This window comes from Amphiura filiformis, chromosome 7 (genome assembly GCF_039555335.1).
Source record: "Amphiura filiformis chromosome 7, Afil_fr2py, whole genome shotgun sequence".
NCBI classification, from domain to species: domain Eukaryota; kingdom Metazoa; phylum Echinodermata; class Ophiuroidea; order Amphilepidida; family Amphiuridae; genus Amphiura; species Amphiura filiformis.
Genome location: NC_092634.1, coordinates 3,810,894 through 3,834,356, shown reverse-complemented (window position 1 = coordinate 3,834,356; position 23,463 = coordinate 3,810,894). Strand labels below are relative to the sequence as shown.

At 36.5% G+C, this 23,463-nt stretch overlaps 1 protein-coding gene across 1 annotated transcript in view; it reads left to right on the top strand.

Annotated features, from left to right (window-relative positions):
• The window catches only part of LOC140156568 (rho guanine nucleotide exchange factor TIAM1-like), a 128,312-nt gene extending 112,873 nt beyond the window's left edge, over positions 1-15,439 (top strand). Inside the window, exons 20-27 of the mRNA XM_072179508.1 lie at positions 1,585-1,707; positions 2,924-3,130; positions 3,724-3,924; positions 4,954-4,968; positions 8,285-8,399; positions 9,711-9,878; positions 10,778-10,862; positions 11,967-15,439. Of these exons, the coding sequence (XP_072035609.1) occupies positions 1,585-1,707; positions 2,924-3,130; positions 3,724-3,924; positions 4,954-4,968; positions 8,285-8,399; positions 9,711-9,878; positions 10,778-10,862; positions 11,967-12,972 (1,920 nt within the window). The 3' untranslated portion in view covers positions 12,973-15,439. The remainder of the gene's footprint in view (positions 1-1,584; positions 1,708-2,923; positions 3,131-3,723; positions 3,925-4,953; positions 4,969-8,284; positions 8,400-9,710; positions 9,879-10,777; positions 10,863-11,966) is intronic.
• Positions 15,440-23,463: the final 8,024 nt, after the last annotated feature.

The following is a 23,463-nucleotide window of genomic DNA, read 5'->3' as shown; positions in this document are numbered from 1 at the left end:
AAGGGGTGAAGATATTTTGCTGGTTTCCTTCAGGTTTGAACAGAATAGGCTTAGATATTACAGAGAATACGATGCACCTCCAGTGGTTGCCGTGGAGAGGCCAAAATATGCAGTGCATCATGGGAAAATGTTGACATCCAAAGCCCGTGAAATATGAATACAACTCGGGAACATACGTCATTGTGGGTTTAAATGTCATTATAATGATGTTACATGCGGATGCACAATAAAACAACAATTTAGTAGATTCATTTTCTATCTAATGATCACAGGGAATCCTTTGTGGGGTTGTTTTCAGCCAATGCATCGTAAGAAAAAACAATACATAACTTGAAAGAACCCAGTGAATATCTTACCGCTCACAATTCATAGAATGGTGCTATAATTTCTTAAAATGTTCTTTTATCCACGAAAAAGATGCCATTTTGTTTTATAGCCTTCGTAAAATTTCAAATAAGGTGTATGTGCATATAATAAAAGCATGACCTGGGCCTAATTTTGCATGGAGTTAAGTGAAAATGCATTTATAAAATGGGCTGCCACTGTTAATGTTACATAAATTAATCAATATTTTGTACTTTACAAATAAAATGGAATGAAACTTACATTTTTGAACATCTAGATGTTTTGATTTGTTCACTATCTTTTGGATGTGGACTGATTTTTTTTATCATGCAATTATTGATCAGTCATTGATCACTTACTTGTTGATTTGCTGAATTCATATAATATGGTGTTGTTGGGGCATGGACTATGGTATATATTATTTATTCTGGAATATATATGGTGAACATTTGCTAGAGTTGGTCAGAGAATTGTTAACATGTTTTGGTTTAAAACTTTGAATGACTTTATTTTTTAATTATACCATTAATTTTCAAACTAGAAAATTGTTAACTAACATAATAAAATATGCAGACAAACTATCCATAAAAATATGTTTAGTACATCAATTCTTCTGTCTTATTTCGGTTATACTACATCTGTTTCTCAACAAAATCTGGACTCAAATCTTTGTCTTTTCATAATCATAGACATTGCTTTCGTAACCATTTTATTATGGCAAATGGCCCATCTGGACCAAAATGGGGTGCGGGTGAGCCATTGGGGATCAACAGACAGCATGATGATTGTCAGAACTGACAGATTATAGACACAAGATAAACACATGTGTTGAAGTTAAGATAAACAGGAGCATACCCAAAAACTGGCTATTGTGAGAGGAGGGTTCAGTGCACCTCGGGGGCTGAAATGTGAACAAATAAAGACTGATTTTTCATAAATCTTGGAGGTTGAAGCCCCCAAATCTATCCTACTGGTCACCCCACTGATAAGGATATGGAAGACATGACCTTAATCGCCCACACAGGGAGTGTAGATTTCAAATGGAGTCAACCCATTCAGGTAACCCATTTGAAATCTACACCCCCTGTGTGGAGGATTTAAGGTCATGTCTAAAATGATGTCTTCCATGGGGGTGTATGGATTTCAACTGAAATAGCCCTTCCTTCAGTTGCTATCAACTTGCAATAAGCACTTTATGTACCGATATCTGACAAATATTGTTTTTGATATTATTTTCAGATTGATGCCTTATTTGGTAATGTGAAAGAAATCATCAAGTTTCAGTCCGTATTCCTGAAAGCTTTAGATGATGCTACTACATTGGAGAACTTTGATACATTGGAAGACCCTACTGCTTTTAAGGTAGATTTGTTTGTTAACCCCATGAAAACTACATGCCTATTGGTCAAAAACAAGGTTTTCATTATCAATTGGCCCAATCAGCAACATTGTTAGAAAAATTTCACCATGCAAAAAAATTGGGGTAAATTATTTGCAAGGCTCCATTCTGATTGGTGATTAAAGTGAAAATATCATGTAATTGACCAATCAGAGGCAATGTTAGATCGACAGGTAGTGTTGAGGGGATTAACTAACTTGATTTCTAAGTGACATAAGAGTATTTTGCTCATTTCTACCACCATAACACAGAATCCACTCTTACAAAAAGGAAATTTCAATCAAGCACAAGATGATACGGATTTCTGTTATACTACAAAATATATAAAAAAATCTAAAACTGGGCTTTTTAACCCAAATTTGAACTCACAGATGGATTTGTCAAAACTTTTCCATACCAAATATGTATACTTTGAATTACTCCAGACAAAGTATACTTTAGACAAAAAATTTAGCAGTTATGAGGCTCTAAAGTTTCCATAATTCCAGGGTTAAGACCTAAGATGAATATACATCTCAGGTTAAGACCACCCTTAACAGAGAATATTGATAGCGCTGACTTCCACATGCTATATTTCAATCTTATCAAACCTCTTTAATAATTTAATTTGCACCATTCAATTTGATGCCCAAATATTTTATTTCATTTATTTTTCCCTTTAACAGAGAAACTTGATAGCTTGAGTGGCGCATTCCTCTACAGCCTGTATATCTGCCTCGAGTCACCGGCACTAGTTTTGATGTTCAGCATGTTCCGTGTTAGCTTAGCATTACTTGGTGTGTGTACATAGTTTTATGCACATGATCAATGTGCCGCATATGTACACACAAGAAATTACGCTAAGCCAACACATCACACGCTGAACTTCAAAGCTAGTGCCGGTGACTCGAGGCAGATATACAGACTGTACCACATTGAACGTTTCAAACTACAGGCGGTCAATCTGGTCACACCTCTTTAATAATTTCATTTGTGTTATCACTTTCATGTCAAAATATTAATTTCACTTCTTTCTTCCCCTTCACAGAGAATCTTGATAGCATTGAGTGGTACATTTCTCTACCACATGGAATGTTTCAAACTACCGGTGGTCAATTTGGTCACACCTCTTTAATAATTTCATTTGTTTTATCACTTCCATGTCAAAATATTAATTTGGCTTCTTTTTCCCCTTCACAGAGAATCTTGATAGCATTGAGCGGTGCTTTCCTCTATCACATGGAGTACTTCAAACTGTACAGTTCATTCTGTGCATGTCATAGTCGAGCACAAAAGATTCTAGATCCTAGCAAAGGTAACCAGGCCTTGAATGACTTCTTAGATGCCAGGAATCCTAAGCATCAGCATTCATCGTCTTTGTCATCTTATCTAATTAAACCTATACAGGTGAGTTAGTTGTTGACTATATTAAAGTTTGTTCTGTTTTTATAGGGCGGAAAAAATAAGACTTATAACACTGTGTATTGATATAGAATGGCATGCACGCAGTTGGGCGCAATGCTTATGCTAGTTGTACGTTGCGTAATACATGACTGGCGCACGCTTATGTGAATTTACGCGAGCATAAGTTGGGACTTTATTGATGCGCGCAGTAACAAAAGCGGAATAATTTCCGCCTTATATAAGCCGAACAAACTTTAGTTGTTGGGTTTTTGGTATAACATATGACCCTAAATCATCCACCCAGCTGAAGGCCAAAGGTGTTGGCTGCAATGACGGTGATTTCATCTAGCCAAAAAGTGAGTTTTTCTGGTTGACCAGAATTAATTTATACACAGTGTTATATATTTATACACCTCATATATAGATTCCTGTCATCTGATTGGTTAAAAATGCGGTTATTGAAGTAGCAATGCCCTCAAAATGAACTATGCCCAGTCATATTATTTAGTGAACAATATCGGTATCACCCTTTTATGTAACTTCATTGGTTAACTGCATGTTTTTTAACAACATGTTTTCTGTGTTTCAAATAACAGAGAGTGTTGAAATACCCTCTTCTCTTGAGGGAGATCCGCAGTCAACTGGATACTGAGAGCGACGAACATTACCATCTATCTGGTGCCCTCAAGGGAATGAAAGAGGTTGCAGATCACATCAACGATATGATGCGAGTCCATGAAGAGTATGGTGATGTATTTGATTCACTGGTGGCTCAGCAGTATCATGTTAAGAAAGAGGTAAGGGAAGACTAGAATGAAAACTATCTGCCGATTGGCCGAAATGAATATTGTATCCAATTTTGAACCAATCAAGAAGGGTATAAATAAGATCATCTGCAAATGCAAGTTTGACCATAAATAGTTTAAAGCCTAGTCATAATTGGCAACTGAAATGAGCATTTCAAGTTATCAACCAATCAGAAATGCTGTTAGATGACCAGTAGTCTCCAGGGGGTTAAAGTCCAGAAATATGTATAGAAGGAATTTTACAAGATTGTGAAAAGAAGTTTAGAATTACTGTAGGTAATTTTTTGGTCCATGTTAGTAAATTTGGGCCATGATTTGTTCTACTTAAAACTTGTGATATTAGTGAAGAAACAAAGATAGTATTGCATTTGCTTTGATATACGGTTGACCCTCCTCCTGTATTTGAGAAACGGAAACATGATTTCCATATAGTTGCTGGTATATAGCCGAAGTGCTGAATATCAGTTATTTAATCGACATGCGCATGTTTTTGGACGTTGCTGTGTAACTAACAATGAAAGATGCCATCCTCAAATGTATCTGGCGATGAACTGATTTGCGATGGTATGAAGTTTTGCCAGGTATAAGATAAATAGGACAAATGCATTATGGGAAGTGTAAGATATTGTCTCTCTGATTCTGAGTTGTGTGATTTATTGAAGGTAGAGAAATGTTGAGTGAGATGTTTAAAACATATTCACCCATAAATGTCTTAGATATCAACAATTTCAACACAGGCATATCATGATATAGGATATAGGCCTATTCGTCAGCGAGTTCATTGTGATGGTAATCAAAATTAAACATCAACATCTCTTCAGGAACACATTTCAGTTCAGAATGGTTTTGGTATTTTTCTTCTAGTGTGTAGTTTATACTTATTAGAATCTGTAGCAATTTTATGTTCCAGTTGTAGAAACTTGATTTAAATCATCCCATTAAATTGTCTTTAATCTTTCTTCCCTCTTACCATTAATGAAACCTCCCTCACTCCATAATGGAATCTCTCAATTATAAAAGTTGGTTGGAACAAAGGTTAGTAATTCCTGTTCAAATCATCATATTGCTTTCACAGCAGGCTGACATCACTACATTTTTAACAACTGACAGACATATTTGCCCTTTATATTAATTCTAGCTGCTAGCTATTTATGCTGTGATATGCTTTTGTGCTACAATGTATGCTGCAAAGCTGCTTTTTTGTTGATGTAAACGAAGTTTAAGTTTTATGTGTATCTACCAACTTCATGTTATTGTTATATTTTATAACTTTTCTAGTGATTTATTCCAATGTTGAAACAAAACTTGTCAAAATTTGTGGGTTTTCATGCAAGATGGGTTTCTTTCCCCTGCAAACTCAAAACGTTTTACAGAAAACATTTAAATGACGGGTTATACAGAGGGTATAAAACATTTGACAACTGCAAAACATTTAAATATAATGTTATTTAAGCATTGACATTTGTTTGCTACTAAATATTTTACAATGTTGTTGTAGTGTTTTTCGTAACCTTTATATAACCTGATATTTAAATGTTATGAAATCTTTTTGATCAAGCCCAAAACATGTTTATAACTTGCTTATCATGTTTAAAAACACTTCTGGTTTTGCTGGGTGGATACTTTCAAATTTAATAATCAATGAGAAATTTCAGTGATACATATATTAATGTATCAGGAATAAATATCTAGACACTAAAAACCTAAAGCTCAACCTTCTTTAGAGTGTGGTTTTATTTGTTAATTAATTTTGGGCAAAATATAACATGAAAGTTTAGTTTTATAGCTGTATCTATAACCAAATTTGTGCTACTTAGTTTTATTTCTGCTTTTGTTATGTATTATTTGTTGCTGTTTCCACATGTAGAAGTGCTTTAGTGTTTCATTCTTCTGTTGTGTTTACACAGTGCTGTGTTTATAGTACCATCACCTTTCAATTTCATGTTATTATCATTTATATTAACAATTTGGGCTATTCCACTTGAAATCCAAATACCTTGTATGGAAGAAATGATGTTGATCTCCCACACAGGGGTGTAAATTTCAAATTGAGTGACCCATTCAGTTAAACCCATTTGAAATTTACACTCAATGTGTGGAAGTTTAATATCATGTCTTCCAAGGGATAGGCCTATATGGATTTCAACTGGAATAGCCCAATATTAACAATCACAAAACAGTTCCATTGTCACACTAACATAGCATTTAGAGTCATTTGTAGAGTAATAATTTTATCTAAATACTCATGAATAAAAAATGGTCTATAGAAGGTATTGCTAATACGTACACAAAAATGTTCTCCATATTAGATATCGTTATGAATTTGGCAGACAGCCAAATCTGTATTCATTTTTTATTACATTTGTGTTAGGCATGAATTATTTTTGATTTAGCGAACAAGGGACTAAAGCTTTAGCCCAGAGAGCAGCATATCAATTTTTTAACGGTGATCATCGTTGACCGTACTGCGCTGCACTGTTAGCTAACCCTGTATGTTGCCCTCCATTGCTTACTTATCATGCTGATCACCTTTAAAATATTGATTTGCTGCCGTCTGAAGCTAAAGCGTTGATCTCTTGTTCATTAATTTAAAATAATGGATGCATAACATGAATTTAACAAAAAGACAAATCCGGATTCAGCTGTCTGCCCACGGCTGTCTGCCAAATTTATAACAATATCTATGATCAAAATAGCCGAAATTGAGATGAAGCTGTGTTCAATATGTGACAAGTCACAAAAAACAAGATTGATTTATTATAAAAGTGCACTTTGCAAAGATATAAACCACAACCCTCAGCACTTTACAGGAATGAGGTACCTACTGTGACCTAAGGCACACCATATAAATCAGGGATTTGTAACTAAGAAACGCACACCCTATACATACCACAATAAACCATCACAGCCATGATTGGCTCCCTAGTTTGAGACAGAAATTTCAATTTTAAATTTGGTAATATAGAAATAATTTTATTGCTATTTGATTTGATTGCAACATTGGGCTATTCCAGTTGAAATCCCTATGGAATGCATGCCTTAATCTTCCACATAGGGAGTGTGAGTTTCAAATGGGGTACCTGAATGGGTGACTCCATTTGAAATCTACATTCACTGTGTGGGAGATAAAGGTTATGAATGTGTGGATTTCAACTGGAATGTTGGTTGATATGGCATTGGTCACATATGTGTGAAACAGAAATCAGACTACAATGCTAAATGCATAGATTAGCCATATGACACTAGCTAAAGCAATTTGTAATTGGTGGTAAATTAAGCAGGGCATACTAATTAATTTTGAAGACTGTGAAAGTGCAGGGTTGTTGGAAGACACTCACAAACTTCTATTTCTATTAATATCTCTCATATTTTAACATGATGACATTTCTCTGTTTGAAGTTAATGTACACCACATCTTATTTTACTTTTAATTTGGGTATATTATTCTTCATAATTATCCTGGTTATTTCTTAACTAAACATTTTGTTTTTATTGGTAAAATATGACACACCTAATTTCTTTTTATGTTGATAATTTCAATCATAATTTTAATGGTTTCAAATCACCCCATTATCATTATTAATCGTCATTTATGTAAATTGTTGTGTTCCAATGTATATTATGCAGCTCTACATCTTGTTAACAAAAGTCATGTGATTACGTTTTTTTGTTACCAAAAGGCTATTCCAGTTGAAATCCACATGGGCTGTAGATTTCAAATTGAGTCATCCATTCAGGTAACACCATTTGAAATTAACACTCACTGTGAGAAAGGTTAAGGTCATGTCGTCCATGGTGGTGTACGGATTTCAACTGGAATAACCCAAATTTATTTGCAGTCAAGTCATTGTGTATAATTATTCATACATATTTGCAGTTTTTTTGTGTGGGTTTGTCTTTTCCAAATTAAGCTCTCATAAGCTTATCAAAGTATGTCCAGTTTTAAGTACTTGTTTGTCTGCAACATCCTGTCAGTCAGAATGTGAAATTGTTTGCTCCAATTTTCCTTTTTATATTTACTTGTAATTTGTTTAGGGCCCCCTGCTTTTTATTTTGGTTCTCAAAGACTCAACTTTAGAAATTTCTGCTACACGATACAACCTAACCTAAATCAACCAATATGATATTGAAAGCGGGATCATCATAAGTCACTATACTTTAATCAGAATTTGATTTTTAAAGTTTGGTGTAAAAGGAAGGTGCATACCCATAAAGAGGTGTGTTACAAATCTAAGACCCTGCATCTAAATGCACACATAATTCACTTTTGGCCAAATATAATTACCAAAATGTATGACATGATTTAAGTTGGGAGAGGAATTTAACAGTTGCGTTGCTTATTCCTATACAGGTTGCTGATCTTGCCATGGATGATCTAGTGATGTATAACATGGCTTCTTGGCTAAATGCTGAAGAGGAACTAGGCAAAGTGAAGAAAGGAAAAGAACCGGAAGTCATCATATTTGGTATGTCAGAGTTATTAATCTTATTGCGATACTAAACAAAACCAACCTTGTCAAGAAATAGATGGGTTTGGTACAGATTGGAACTATCACCCACTGTTATCAAAATGATGGAACATATTGGATGGTTACTCTCTGAAATCTTCTTTTGCCCATTCGGAGTAGTGGGTCCAGGGGGTGTTTAAGCCCCTAGTTATTTTTGGGCAAGCAACCTAATTTTTGACACGTTTTGGGTCCTAACAGCTCCTCCGCTCCCCTGTAACTAGAGTATCCTGGATCCATGGTTGATTCATGGCTGTATATCTCCATATACCCACTTTTCCACTAAGACCTGTGTTACTGCTTGTAACCCTCTGTATAGGTGTTAGGGTAAAGTGGACGTCATAGACTACTACCGTATTGGTCCAAGTATAGTACCACCCGTTTTTTATGTGAAAATTTTTCACAATTGGGGGGTGGGATTATACTCGAATTTAAAAAAAATTGAATTTGAATGCATTTTGAAATCATTAATAGAGTATGACATGAATACAAATTATCAATTTTCATATTAAAAATACAAAACATCTTGAAATGAAAACATCAATGAATCATTTTTTTTTAAAGTTTTCCATGAATGATCCTAGCATCTAGGTCTAGGTCCAGGGACACTCCAAAACCGAAATTTTTTTTTTACAATTTCAGGAAATTTTTTCGAAAAATGGGGTGAGACTATACTCGAACATGGGACTATACTCGGACGAATACGGTAATAAACAGACAGCACACCAACAACCGACAAAGTCCCTGTGCTTTTTGAGGATTTGTGTGTGCCAATCATTCTAACAACTTGCACATGGTTTTGTAAGACTTTGTTTATGCAAACAATATCAAGACTGCACTAAGTGTGTGTTAGCTTAGGTTAATAAGTAAATATCACTATGCTGAATGTTGATGTGTCCAATGCACTCCCCTGCAGGGCTTGTGCATTGGATGCATCAACATCTCAGCACGTGTGCATTATTACTAGTTCTGTCTCAACAAGCGATTTGCATTTATCAATCTACAATTCGACTCGGTGGCGTAGCTTGGGTCATCATATTGGGGGGCACCGGGTCTGAATGGGGGGGGCCACAAGCCATTTTTCGCCCATTTTCATGTGGGATTTTTAAAAATTTGACTTCCCCCATGCCCCTATGATACTACGCCACTGAGTCGACTTTTTTATCATACACATTCTTTATCTACTGGCTGTTGTATTATCACTGTCAATACTTTGTTATTTTATTTCATTGTTCATTTATATATCACCTGTTTGTTATCATTCTTATATAGTCTTCAGACCAGCTGTGGTTATTATCTACAAAGAAAAAGGCAAGAAGAAGAAGATGTCAATAGTATCAGGAACATCCTCAATGAAAGCACTACCTCCAGAAGATATCATCAGATATAAATGGATGATACCAATATCATTACTACAACTCAAAGACTCCAGCATCAGTGGTAAGTAATACCCCGGTGACAAAGCCTCCGCTCCTCTAGACTAGGCAGATCTAGAGCTGTTTTTGTGTGACTTTTGCATCTTTACAAATCAGATCTATATAGACCACTTGACATCACTGTTTATAAACAAAGGCGAGGGACTCGTCTATCGATATGCCCGAACGAGCCGCTACACTGTTCGATGGCTTTCCTGTACTATATGAAATGTGGCGGGCGATTTAAAATGCACGTGCCCTTAGCAGACTACGATGCGTCACGCACACTGCAGGGCAAAGAACAATGGAAATTGCCATAATGCGCGCGCATACTGCCGGGCAATGACGTGAGATGCCAAGTGGTCTATAGCTTAAAATAATTGCTTATTGTGGTCTAAAATAGGTGTGATTTTTGTTTTTTGGACTACAAAGTTAGGCCTTTGTCCCTCTACATGGACTTGCCCCTCCCCTGAAAAAAAATATCTCAATTTTGCCTTGGAGTATATTTTGCTTGTTTTACTTTATTTCCTCAAATGACACTGCCATTACTTTGTACAGGTCCCCTTATTTTGTTTTCAGTTTGAGAATAAACTGGCTTAACATGGGTCAATAGTCAATAATTAACATATTTGCAAGATCTGGATGGGCTCTGTTCATTGAGGTACTTTTTGTCACTATCGACCCATGTTGCACTAAATAGCAAGTCAGTACAGAAAATTGAAATGGAAGAAATGCATTGTGGGAAGTGTAAGACATCTTCTCTGATCAGGACCTATCAAATTATTTATTTATCATTATCGTATATCATTTGCTATTAACTTGAAGAAAAAAATTCTATTTGAAGTTGCCATCAAACTGATTTTAATCAAACAAAACTATCCGATATCTTTATACAGTTGTTTTTTCTCTCTCTTCTCCTTTCAGACTCGGATTACCTGAGCTTATGGGAGGTGATTCACACTAAATCTGATGGCAGAGCTCATGAAAAAGTCTTCCAATTCTCATGCAGGTATGTATTTGATATATATATATGTGTGTTATTGTTACTGGATTTCTTACTCAGATGTAACTTCACAGACGAGAAAGAAACAGCGCGCGTACAACCAGTCAGTCCCCATGTATTGTATGATATAAGTTCTCGCATATTCATGAGGGCCGATTGTTCGATCGTGCCGTATCTAACAATCACGCCATGCAGCGCTGTGTGCCTTCGCATATATGAGATAGAGTGTTGCGTGCTTTCGCGATTATTCGATAGACCGTGAAAATATGCGGTAATTGCGTAGCAGTCTCGCCTGTCGCATTCCATGGAACAATCGGCCCTCATTATCAGGTGATGCTGAGACTTTGACTGGTTGCACACGCTCTGTTTCTTCTTTCTCCTCTGTGTGTAACTTTTCCATAGAAAAATTCTTGAAATGTAAAAAAAGGTGTTTTTTTTTCAAATTACCAGAATTGGATGATGATATTTAGTTATAAAAAAGCAAAGACATTTTTATGGTGGTGATACCCCATAACCTATTCCCCAGACAAACTCCCATTAATGTTTGATGCCATGCACAAGCACTCGGCTGTCTTGCCAAGGCACAGTTTGATTTTCAAGATATTTACCAACACCTCTGTTACATTGTCTAAATGGACTTGTCTAATCCAGAACTTGGGTTGCCAGTCTCCTAATGAAGGTCAAAGTTGTGACTGGAAATCCATGTATGTATTTCAACTGGAATCGCATATTGGTGTGTATTTTTATTGGTAATTTTATTGAATCTGACTAGTGAAATCCCACAAGTAGAAGTTTCAAAGACTGATTTTACTTCTATCTGTATAATAACCAGACACATGTTATATGGGCACTTATGAATGGCCTTTGCATTATCTGAGAAAATGCATTTTATGAGTTCGAGTTCCAATTTAAAGTTTGATTTAGAGTTACAGAACTGCATTTAAGCGTTAGAGTTTGATTTAGAGTTAGAATTACAAGTTGGAATTAGAGTTGCATTTTAGCATTATCTATGTATCAAACTTTCACTATTAATTAAAAAATATGATGGCTTAAAAATATTATAATGAATGAAACATGACTAATTCATAGTGTTTCTGTGTCTTCTTACAGTACCACTGATCTCAAGAACACCTTCATCAAAGCCATCAGACAATGCCTGCGTGACTACAACCGTATCAAGAACCAGCCCAATGCTTCTAAATTCAATAAGTCTAAGACTTATACCCCATACGGTGGCAAACGATTTGAGGGACTCTCCAGACCCAAACGCACCTTGCGGAAATCACTGAAATCAAGCGAGGGCGGTTCTCAGGGAAGTGATGAGCGATCAAGCGAGACAGGCTCAAGAGAAGATGAGTCCATGGAGACAGACTCCAATAGCACTGGTACAAGGTTGAGCATGTACAAAGCTTCTGATATGTTGGATCCGTTCCGTTACCGTAGCGATTCCATGGGATCAAGAGGTTCCAGAGGATCAAGAGGCAGCAGAGGTTCCAAAGGATCAAAATCATCAAGGAAGAGCTCACTACTTAACACCAATAGCAATAATAACATCGAAACTGACTTTGTCGCAGATGCTGACATCCCTGCAGAATTCTGTAGATCTGATTCTAATCAATCGGATGTGTTTCTGCCCGACACACCGCGTAGTTTACAATCTGAAGATACGCCCCGTAGCTATCTATCTGACGATACGGAATGTAGCACATTACTTGGTACACAGGTATTAGCGGATGATGAGTTGTTCTGTGCAGAAATTGCTACGTCAACCTCGCCAACGGCCGAGGAAATAAACCAAAGACTTCAAGCTCTTGACTTGAGTTTAACCCCTGACCCTGCAGACGAAAATAAAACATTTGATGTTAACCACAGCTCAAAGTATCCAGGCGATATTGCCTCGATTAACAGAACTTTGTATAAAAGTCCTTCAGTTGACGAGTACTTAGAAGGTGCAAACATGCCAAAGCCATCTTCTTTGTACGACAACTTAGATAAAATCGGTCTGGATCCATCAATAGAGAGCGCTTTACTTGTTGAACTGGCATCCAAGTTGAGAAACAACTCTCCCAATGGAAGCGAACAAAGCGGGCAAAGCTCCTCCTCATGTGAAGTGTGAAATATTGGACATTGAGATTTTTATAAAAAAAGTGAATTTTCAGTATTGTAAAATTGTGCTATTCCGGTTGAAATACATACATCCCCTATGGAAGACATGACCATAATCTTCCCCATTTCTACACTCCCTGTGTGAGAGATTAAGGTCATGTCTTCCATTGGGGGTGTATAGATTTCAGCAGTAATAGCCCATTAAAGTCTCCTCTTGTAGATATTGGATCTGATATAAGATAATCTTTTAATGTAAAATACAAGTTATAGATGTATCATAATATTACAATGTTTATTTTTGGTTTGATAACCATTTTAACAAGTCTTGATTGCATTTTTGTTCACTACTATAGAGTTGTGTGTCCAGGCTATTGTAGATAATAATCACCTTAAATTATGTTAAAAGAATATACAGTCATTTAATTTTGACACTCAAAAATGTAAGACCAACTTAGGCGACAAAAAATAAAACCCTATTTACAAGCAGACATACTTATAGTAGGAATTCCATTTGAATGAACGCAGCTTTCAACAGATGTTCTCGATCCAACCACGATCGTATATCTCGTATTTCAAACAACAACGCAAACACACAACCTTAGATACAATGGTAACCAATCACAGGTGCGTTGGCATGGTTGGATTCTGCGTTATTCATGCTCACATCACGCACAGGTGCACACGCTGGCGTACCTCGCTATTGAAAGCAGCGTTCTTCAATTGGAATTCCCACTATAGTTTCGATCGGTTAGGATTTTTTTCTTTTCCTGGAGGCAAAAATGACCCTATAAAATAATATCACCAAAAGCTTTAAAAATCTTTCAAAATTTTGATGATTTTTTTGCAAGCAAATTTTGAGATGATTTTTCAAAAACTTTCTGTCAATATCAATCAATTTTGGCCAAAAAATAGCTGATTTTACATGACTCTAGCAAAATTTGTCTGAAAAAAACTCTCCCAAGATGCAAAATATGGGACAGTCGGGCCAGTAAAAGGGTTTTTCTGTCGCCATATCAATATTTTGAAAGAAAAATTTGTGATTACAAAATAAACATTACATGTGCTGTTTATCCAGTTGAAATCCATATACACCCCCTATGGAAGACATGACCTTAATCTCCCACACAGGGAGTGTAGATTTCAAATGAAGTCACCCATTCAGGTAGTCCCATTTGAAATGCACACCCCCTGTGTGGGAGGCTAAGGTCATGTCTTCCATAGGGGTGTGTGGATTTCAACAAGACTAGCCCATTGTGTGTTTAGTATAGGGCTGCCTTTTTACACAAGCATTATTTTTTTGACATTGTTCACCTTTCTCCATGAATTAACCCCTATTTTACAGCAGTTTATTATCAACAGAAAATCATTAAAACACATTTCTAGGCTTTTTGTGAACATTTTGGTGTCAAAAGCTCTCAAATTATGTTTTTTATTTTGCTGGCAAAATGACTGTATATCACTTTATATTTTATTAATGTTTGGAAATATGGCAATCTGTAAGTGTCGTCTGCTTCTTGTGTGAAATGGGCTATTCCAGTTGAAATCCATACACCCCTATGGAAGACATGACTATAATCTCTCATACAGGGGGTGTATATTTCAAATGGAGTCACCCATTGGGGTAACCCCTATTGGAAGTTCTGTATTTTTACAGCAGTTTATTATCGACAGAAAATCATTAAAACACATTTCTAGGCTTTTTTGTTTGTTTTAATTATATATATTGTATATTACATCCAGAAGGAACTTCTTGCAGTTGAAATCCACCCCCCCCCCATGATAGACATGACCATATTCTTATACACAGGGAGTGTGAATTTAAAATGGAATTCCATTCTAAATCTACTCCCCCTGTGTGGAAGATTATAGTCATGTCTTCCATAGGGGGTGTATGGATTTCAACTGCATTAGCCCATTGCATCATACACTTTCCAAAATGTTGTGGTTAGAATTTTGTCAATTTTTGTTGTTGCTCCATTTTTATACAGGTCATGCAAAACTTGCAAAGAAAATGTGACAAAATTAGAACAAATTGGCATGATTTTGATATAGGCAATATATTTATTATACAAGGCTGCAGCTACATACAAACAGTAAGCTTTATTTATTTGAAACTACTACCATGTTTACTCTGTGCAAAAGTTGTCAATGCTTTAAGTTGAGTTTTGAATCACGTCCAGGGATTAACATAAATTAATTTGTGCAGTTTAGTATTTACACTTAATTCAATTCTGTTAAAGTCAATGCTGATTGCTGCAACTTAGTTACTGGGCAAATTGATGATAATTACTCAATTCTCAGAAAACCTATGCATCAAGTTTTATCTCAATTGTTTTCTGAAGCCAGTGATGTAATATCCCAATTGGCATTATTATCTTTTTCTAACAGTGCCTGTGATTGGTTAATTATAATCATCTGATTGACCAATCAAAATAGACCTTTTAAATATCTTAGCACTTTTAAGCTTAATTCCATTCAGTCCAGGGACAGACTTAGGTTTCAGTTTTCCACTGGCCCTCCGGGCCAATGAAACGGCAAATCTACTGGCCCTGCAATAAATTTACTGGCCCAACTTTTTCAATAATGTTCTACTGCAAAAAGTGCAAATAAAGAAGCATGTTCCCATGCCCGTAACCAGGGGGCAGGTGGTGAACACCCCCTCGCCAAATGACACATTCACGAGCGTAGCGAGCGAAAAAAATAGAGGTTTTCAGTCAAAAAAAGGTCCGAATTTTAAACAAAAGTCCACTTTTTAAAAATCCTGGTTATGGGCCTGCACGTTCCAATGAGACTTTTAAAGTTAGAGACTACCAATTAGGCCTACCAAACTTGACACATGTTACTTGTGTGTTAACATTATTTTATTCTGTGCCACAATGGACCCTTAAAAGTTTTTTCCAGGATCTATGGTGCCACTTTAATTCAAGCAAACCTCAACATTTTTAATTGTTTTGTACTGAGCATACTCAATATAGAGAGACAAGTTCAGTCAGTAGTCCTTCCATAATCTATAGTTCCAAAAGTTCAGAAAAGAAAAGGTTCAAGTATGCGGTATTTGTGTTATCGCTATCATCATCAGATAGAGCATGAAAGAGCTTGGAAATAGTACGTAGGCCTACATCGCCGTAAAAGCGGCCGTATATTTCCAACTTGCTTGCAACGCAAGGATAAGAATAAATAGACAAATCAATCATTCAATAAAAATATAAATTAAAAAGGCGCAGTGATTACACACAGGTACAGGTGACAAGTGGAGCAGAAACTGTGTCCAATTGTGTCCATCACTGAGTATATCTTCCCTCAGTCATATGAGTTATATCAGGATCAAAAATCTAGTGGCCCACCGGGCCAGCATTGTTGGAAGTTTACTGGCCCGAGGCAAAATCAACTGGCCCCGGGCTACCGGGCCACTGCTTAAATCTGTCCCTGATTCAGTCCAAGTGAGCATTCTTACCATATCTCTGATTGGCTCAATATATGATATAGCCCTCATTGTAACCAATCAAAATAGTTCTTAGATGCTGATAATTCAGTCAGTAGTTCCCATTGGGTTGAACAGCATCTAGATTGTGCATGAACAGGGGGGTGTACTCAAGTTTGGTTTGGGTAGGGATAAGCTGCTGAGAAATGAAAGTGGACTCATCCATATACTAATTTTCCAAGACATTTGGACCCATTGCTAAACAAGTTTTCTCAAATTTGTTGGCTACAGGTAGCCAAAATTGGGCTAGTTTTTGTTTAAAAAAATGGGAATATTTTGAAAAAAATGACCCATCCATATACCTAAATTGGCCTAGAATAATAGGTAATTTACATTTATTTGACCCATGCTCAATGCAGCACATCCCCGTATAGCCATTTGTACTGAGTACCCCCTTCCGCATGAACTTCAAATCGATTTATAAGCACATCATGATTCCAACATTGCAAATAATGTGTTATAATGTAATGACTTCAATGTTTGAATCCTATTTTTGTAGATGGAATAAAATTCATAATCTTTTTAACAATATATTGCTCACTATCATGTATAAATATGTATTAATTTCTTAACTATTTCTTATGTAAATTAAGGTTTCTATTATTAATATATTGAGCTTACGACATATTTTTGTGCAATAAGAATAACACAAGGCTAACATGGTGGAATGAGAATAACACAAGGTTAACATTGTGGATTTGTTACTACTCATTACTACTCTTAATAGAAACTAGTTACCTGTCTATCACTGGGATCCACAACATGTTCATCTATCAGGGCACAGTTCTTTAACCCCAATACATTTATACATTCATTGAATGACCTTAAAAAATTTGGGTACAAAAACTCACACTCTGCAAGTTGAGGTCAAATTCTGCACTATGATTGTTTAATTGAGGTTATTGAACTATGCCATTGGGATGAGGCCATTGTGGTCCATAGTGTATGGTTGATTTGATCTGCACAAAGTAATAAAAGTCAATATGAGAGAAAATTTTGCAGCCTCCTCCCTTAAATTAAACAATGCAATATTTCCATGTCATTTTTACCAAGTTCTAACATAGACTACATATAACTCATAATATTGCAAGTTCGGAACATCACACTCCCAGTGATTATATTGCAAGTTGTGTATACATGCATTGACGGCCATTTTGGAGTGAGGAAAAACATTTATAATTACTTCATTAACCCCAAGAGAACTACCTGCTGATTGGCCAAAATGAATATTGTGTCCAATTTTGAACCAATCAAGGAGGGTATTAATAAGATCATCTGCAAATGCACGTTTGACCATAAATAGTCTAAAGCCTAATCATAATTGGCAATTAAAATGAGCATTTCAAGATATCAACCAATCAGAGATGCTGTTAGATGACCATTTCAAATGATTATTCCTTATAAGCAAGCAAGCAGGCATGCAAACAAGCAAGCAAGCAAACAAGCAAGCAAGCAAGACCAATAGAGCAAAACTTTATGTGCAAACACTACCCTGACCGTTTGACTCCAGCCAGGAGTGTTGGCCAGTACAACTACCAAGGACAAAGAGCCTCATGAATGATTGCAAATGTTACAGTGATATAATGTAGACTAAACAATATGAAACTGTACAAACATACCTATAATTATTTGGATAATATTCAGTTCTTTGTCTCTTTTCATTATGTAAATAAACAAAAAGAAGCAATGTCCATATCATGAAAACTATGCCAATTTTGATACTTGATAGTATTTTAAGGAAAAGAATCAGGTATTTTAGTTGCATGCTTAGTTAGCAATCACCTAACCCCCTGAGCACTACCTGCCAATCTAACATTGCCTGTGATTGGTCAATTATGTGATATCTTCACTTTAATCACCAATCACAATGGAGTTTTGCAAATAATTCACCCCAATTTTTTTGCGTGGTGAAATTATTCTAACAATGTTGCTGATTGGTCCAATTGATAATGAAAACTTCTTTTTGACCAATAGGCAGGTAGTTCTCATAGGGTTAAAGTTTGAATACCCAGCAACTTATATCCGAAACTAGGCCTAAATGGTGTTGAAAATAAGCCAAAATTGTCAAGGGTCAATTCTCACGATTCACAATAAGATTATGCCACCAGTGGTTGCTCTTGCCAGTCCAATTTTTGACCGCCAGGGTTGACATCACCGTTCTAGCCAACCGCTGGAGGCACAGTTTAGTAGTTATCAACCGAATTGTGCAAAAATAACAAAGTTTTAATGTTACACTGGTGCACATTATTTGACATTTATAAGACTGGGGCCAGGACTCGTAAATCAACAATAGGTATAATTATGCGGTTAAAATTGATGTTGAATTCAGCATTGCGTCCATCTTACCGTCTTGAGTTATATTTCAGATGCCTGTCTATATCAGTGAGCCTGCAGTGATTTTCACAGGGCTTGTTGCACCACCTCATTTTTAACACTGACAAGATGGATTGGCTATGGCAATGCAACCATTTTGCAAACAAATATCAGGGATTTTATCGAAATATATTTTCTACTTTTATTCAATGCTTACTAGTTGAACAATTGCACCTTTCATTCCTGTCTTCCCATATATGGTTTTAGAAACTTCCTGAAAATTATTTACCACATTTCAAGACAAAAATATTCCAATCACATGAAATTATGAACAAGATTGGTAGGTTTCAAAACTAGTTTTCTAATGTCTTTCTAGGCACCCTATATTATGCTGATACCATATGCAATTTCAGCACTATTAAAAATGGCTATTCTGGTTGAAATCCACATACCCCCTATGGAAAACATGTCCTTCATCTTCCATACAGGGTGTGTATATTTCAAATAAGCAAACAACTTTTTGTTTTTGCTAATATTTGTTGAAATCAGTTTGTCCTTGGAAAGAGTGGTAGGATTTTCTTGTAATTTGAAGAAAACTCAAACATTGATGTTTGGTGACAAAGAACAGGAGTTGTTTTCTTATGTAGGAAAAATGTCAAACCTAGTTCTTGCTGTGTATTTATAATGATTGTCAGGGTTGGATCCAGGAATTTTTGATAAAGGGGGCGTGTTTTGGTCGAAAACGAAAAAATGTGTTAAAGGGGGTTACCCCCTCGAAAACTCAACGGTTTTGGCCCATTGTTTGCTGTTCATGGCGAATTGGTTCCTTTTTTTAAATTTCCTACAATTTTTGTATTTTTAAGTTACCGGCGCCCTTTGCTAGTAAAAAAATAGAGGGGTGCACGCCGGCTGTGCCCCCCCTAAATCCGCCCCTGATTGTTGATAGTTTTGTCGTGTCTGTTGGCCATAGCTAATTGGTGAATGTTTGATTGTCATATGATTTGGTTCTTTAAAAATGTGATTCTAAATTGGCTAATTGCCCGGTCGGTCTGGGTGGACACACGCTTGGGTCCTGATGGGACCAGGCTCAAGCAAAGTGCTTAAGCCAAGCCTTAAAAGCTTATATAAGCATGCTGGTCTGTATGAAGAAAAAAGAAAGAAACAGGCCTGAGGAAAAGGCAAAGAAAGACCACTCCCAACCAATCAATTGTACAATTTTGCTCTCAGTCCTTGGGTCGAGATATGAGAAATTGTGAATTCTTATTCCATGCCCCGATACAAAGGCTTTGTGTGAATATTTAATTGTCATGTGGTTTGATTAGTTCAATTAGTTCACATGAATGGACTATTCCAGTTGAAATCCTTACACCCCCTGTAGAGAACATGGCTTTAATCTTCTACACAGAGAATGTGTATATCCAATGGGGTTACCTGAATGGGCAACTCCATTTGAAATGTACACCCCCTGTGTGGGAGATTAAGGTCATGTCTTGCATAGGGGGTGTGTGGATGTCAAATGGAATAGCGCAGAGTTGGGTAATACTGGTGCATCTGGTGGAAATGGTATCTAATTCACCCATTGCATGGTTCTGCCATGTGTGAGGAGAGCCTGGCAGCATGTATGAATGGGAATTGAACCAGTCATAACATTGCGTAAAGTTATGTAATTCTTCCTTTCATGTCATGCCAGTTTGAGGCTCTCCTTGCATCATGGCGGAACCGTGCAATAGGCGAATATGTCAACTTCTTGTACCTAATGCAAAATTTCTCTGTAGGTAATAATTTGAGGCTCCAGATTTAAAAGTCAAAATCTCCACATACAATTATATCTGCTGCATTTTTGTATTATAATTGCATTTTATGTGTATATTTCAAACTTTTTTTCTGTTTTTTTTTGTCTTTCATGTTGTACTTTGTGCAGTCATATGGTGCTTTCTTTTTCAAGGAATTCTTGATTGTAAATGTTGACAAACTTATTTTATAGACCTATAACATTTTCTTCCAAACTACGCCTATATGATATACTTTGCTTTGAGGAAGATAGACATACACAAATAATCATGTTGCATACTTTATGCTCTGCTTGCTGGGGATAGGCTTCAACATAAAAAAAAAAATCAAAATTTTGAGATGTTTTCGCAAAATCCTAAAAAGCTATCTCAAGAACTACTGAACTAGGCCTGTTTGTACTCATTGTAAAGCATTTTTTCATGCTGATTTCAAATATCATCATGAAAATGTACAATTTTGAATTTTTTTTGAAATTATTTTACTAGTCGACTGCAGATGACACCCGCCCGTGTGGAGAAGGTTAGGGAACAAACCAAAAGATTAATGACATCCTATAAAACATAAATAGTTTCCTTTCATAGCAGACCCTCTCTGTTTCCATCTGTATAAGACGATTGATGTTTAATAAGAGCATAAGGCAGGCCCGTAACCAGGGGGCAAGGGGGGAAGATGCCACCCTCTCCCCCCATCGCCAAAATGGTAAAGTCCCAAAACCCCATTTATGAGCGTAGCAAGCGAAAAAATAGAAGTTTTTTTATTCCTTTCTAGTCAAAAAAGGTCAAATTTTTGAAAAAAAGTCCACATTTTCAAAATCTGCCCCCCCATCCACTCTTTCAAAATCAGCCCCCCCCACCAAAAAAATAAATCCTGGTTTCGGGCTTGAGCATAGGCAAAGAGCATATAATCAACATTTATAACCTCCCTGCTTAATGACACTAGTTTCATTGATAGGACATCATCAATCTTTTGGTTTGTTCCCTTAGCTTGTGTTTCGTATAGCAGTTTACTTTGAATGCACTTTCTCTGTAAGCATTACTATCACTAGGATCCACAACATGCTCATCTATCAGGGCACATTTCTTTAACCCTGATACAGTTGCACAGTTATTGAATGACCTTCGACAATTTGGGTACACAAACTCATACTCAGCAACTTGAGGTCAAATTTTACTCTATGATTGTTTAATTGAGGTTATTGAACTATGGCATTGGGATGAGGCCATTGTGGTCCATAGTGTATGAACAAATGATAGCAGGCATTCTCTTCTCTTTTGATAGAATTCTTTCTCTTTATTAACTTATTATTTGTTGTCTTTCATTATATAATATATAAGATTTATTTAAAAGCTTTATGTAGCTTGAAGTTCAACAATTTAACAAGCTTAGATGAGAGAGAGAGTACATATAGTTTGTTTGCTAATAATGCAATTGGACTGTTCCAGTTAAAATCCATACACCCCTATAGAAGACAGCCTTAATCTCCCACACAGGGGACTATTATAAATTTCAAATGGAGTCATCCATTCAGGTAACTCCATTTGAAAATCACACCCCCTGTGTGAGAGATCAAAGTCATGTATTTCACAGGGAGTGTATGGATTTCAACTGGAATATCCTATTCAGAGAGGCTAGTTATTATGTTGTGTATATCTTGCAATTAAACACAGTGCCTTGTCACATTCAAATGCTCATTATTTGTCGTCATTTATTAATTGTCAGTTTTGTGAACTTAGAAAACAAGAACCAGGAACATAGCCCTGGTTTGGGGGTGTCTTTTTTGTCAAGGGGAAGTTGACATACAGAATGGGGGGCAACAGTGGCGTTCCATGATGGGGGCACTAGCCCCTCTCAATCAATTTGAAAATTAAGAAAATCACATAGGAAAATTGTCAGAAAATGGCTTGTGCCCCCTCCCAATCATGTCAAATGGCCCCCATAGAATGACCATCATGGTCAGTGCCCCCCCCAAGATGACTCATGCTACCCCCTTGTGCCCCCTCCCAATCATGTCAAATGGCCCCCATAGAATGACAATCATGGTCAGTGCCCCCCCCGGATGACTCACGCTACCCCCTGGGAGGCCAATTGGGTGGCTTGAAATAACGGGACAAAATGTTTGATTTCACCATGTACCATGTTTCAGACTGAAATTAACCTATACTAGTTTTAGCTAATTGTCACATTAAAGGAGTATTTCGTGATCCTAGCATCCTTTTTTATGACATTTTTCAGTACATATCCACGAAAAAAGCATATTCCCAAAATTTCAGATGATTCCGATATTGCATTTGCGAGTTATGCATGATTATGTGTATTACACTGCTCCATAGACAATACGTTGTAATTTCGTTCTGGTGTACCAGAACGAAATTCAAATTTCACGATATCTTGGCTAAACGAATTAATCTGCAAGAAATATTTTGTACATAAACATTATGTAGCCAGAGGTTTCCAGTGATATAAAAATCTCTACTTTTTTTGAGAAAAGTGAGGGGATGAGGCTGTGGATCACGAAATGCCCCTTTAATGCTCTGCCTGCTACCCCAGAGGATGATTTAAGGAAGCCCCATCATGCACTGCGAAAATGTTATCACTAGGGTTTCAACTGCCACTTTACTTTACATAAAGTACAGTCGACGATGATTACTGTTAAAAAATGATATGCTGCCGTCTAGCTAAAGCGTTCATCCCTTGTTCACTAATTCAAGCATAACACAAATTTACCAAAAGAAAAATACGTGATGCAGCTACCTACCAAACTCATAGCACAGGGATGTCAGTTTTCAGGCAATTGCCTGATTTCAGGCCTTTTGCTACTCAAATTTCCGCACTTTTATTTATTTTCAGCCTGTTTTGATGCTTTATAGCCCAAATTTACGCGCTTTTTCAGGCTTTTCCTGCCAAGTCACTTCAGGC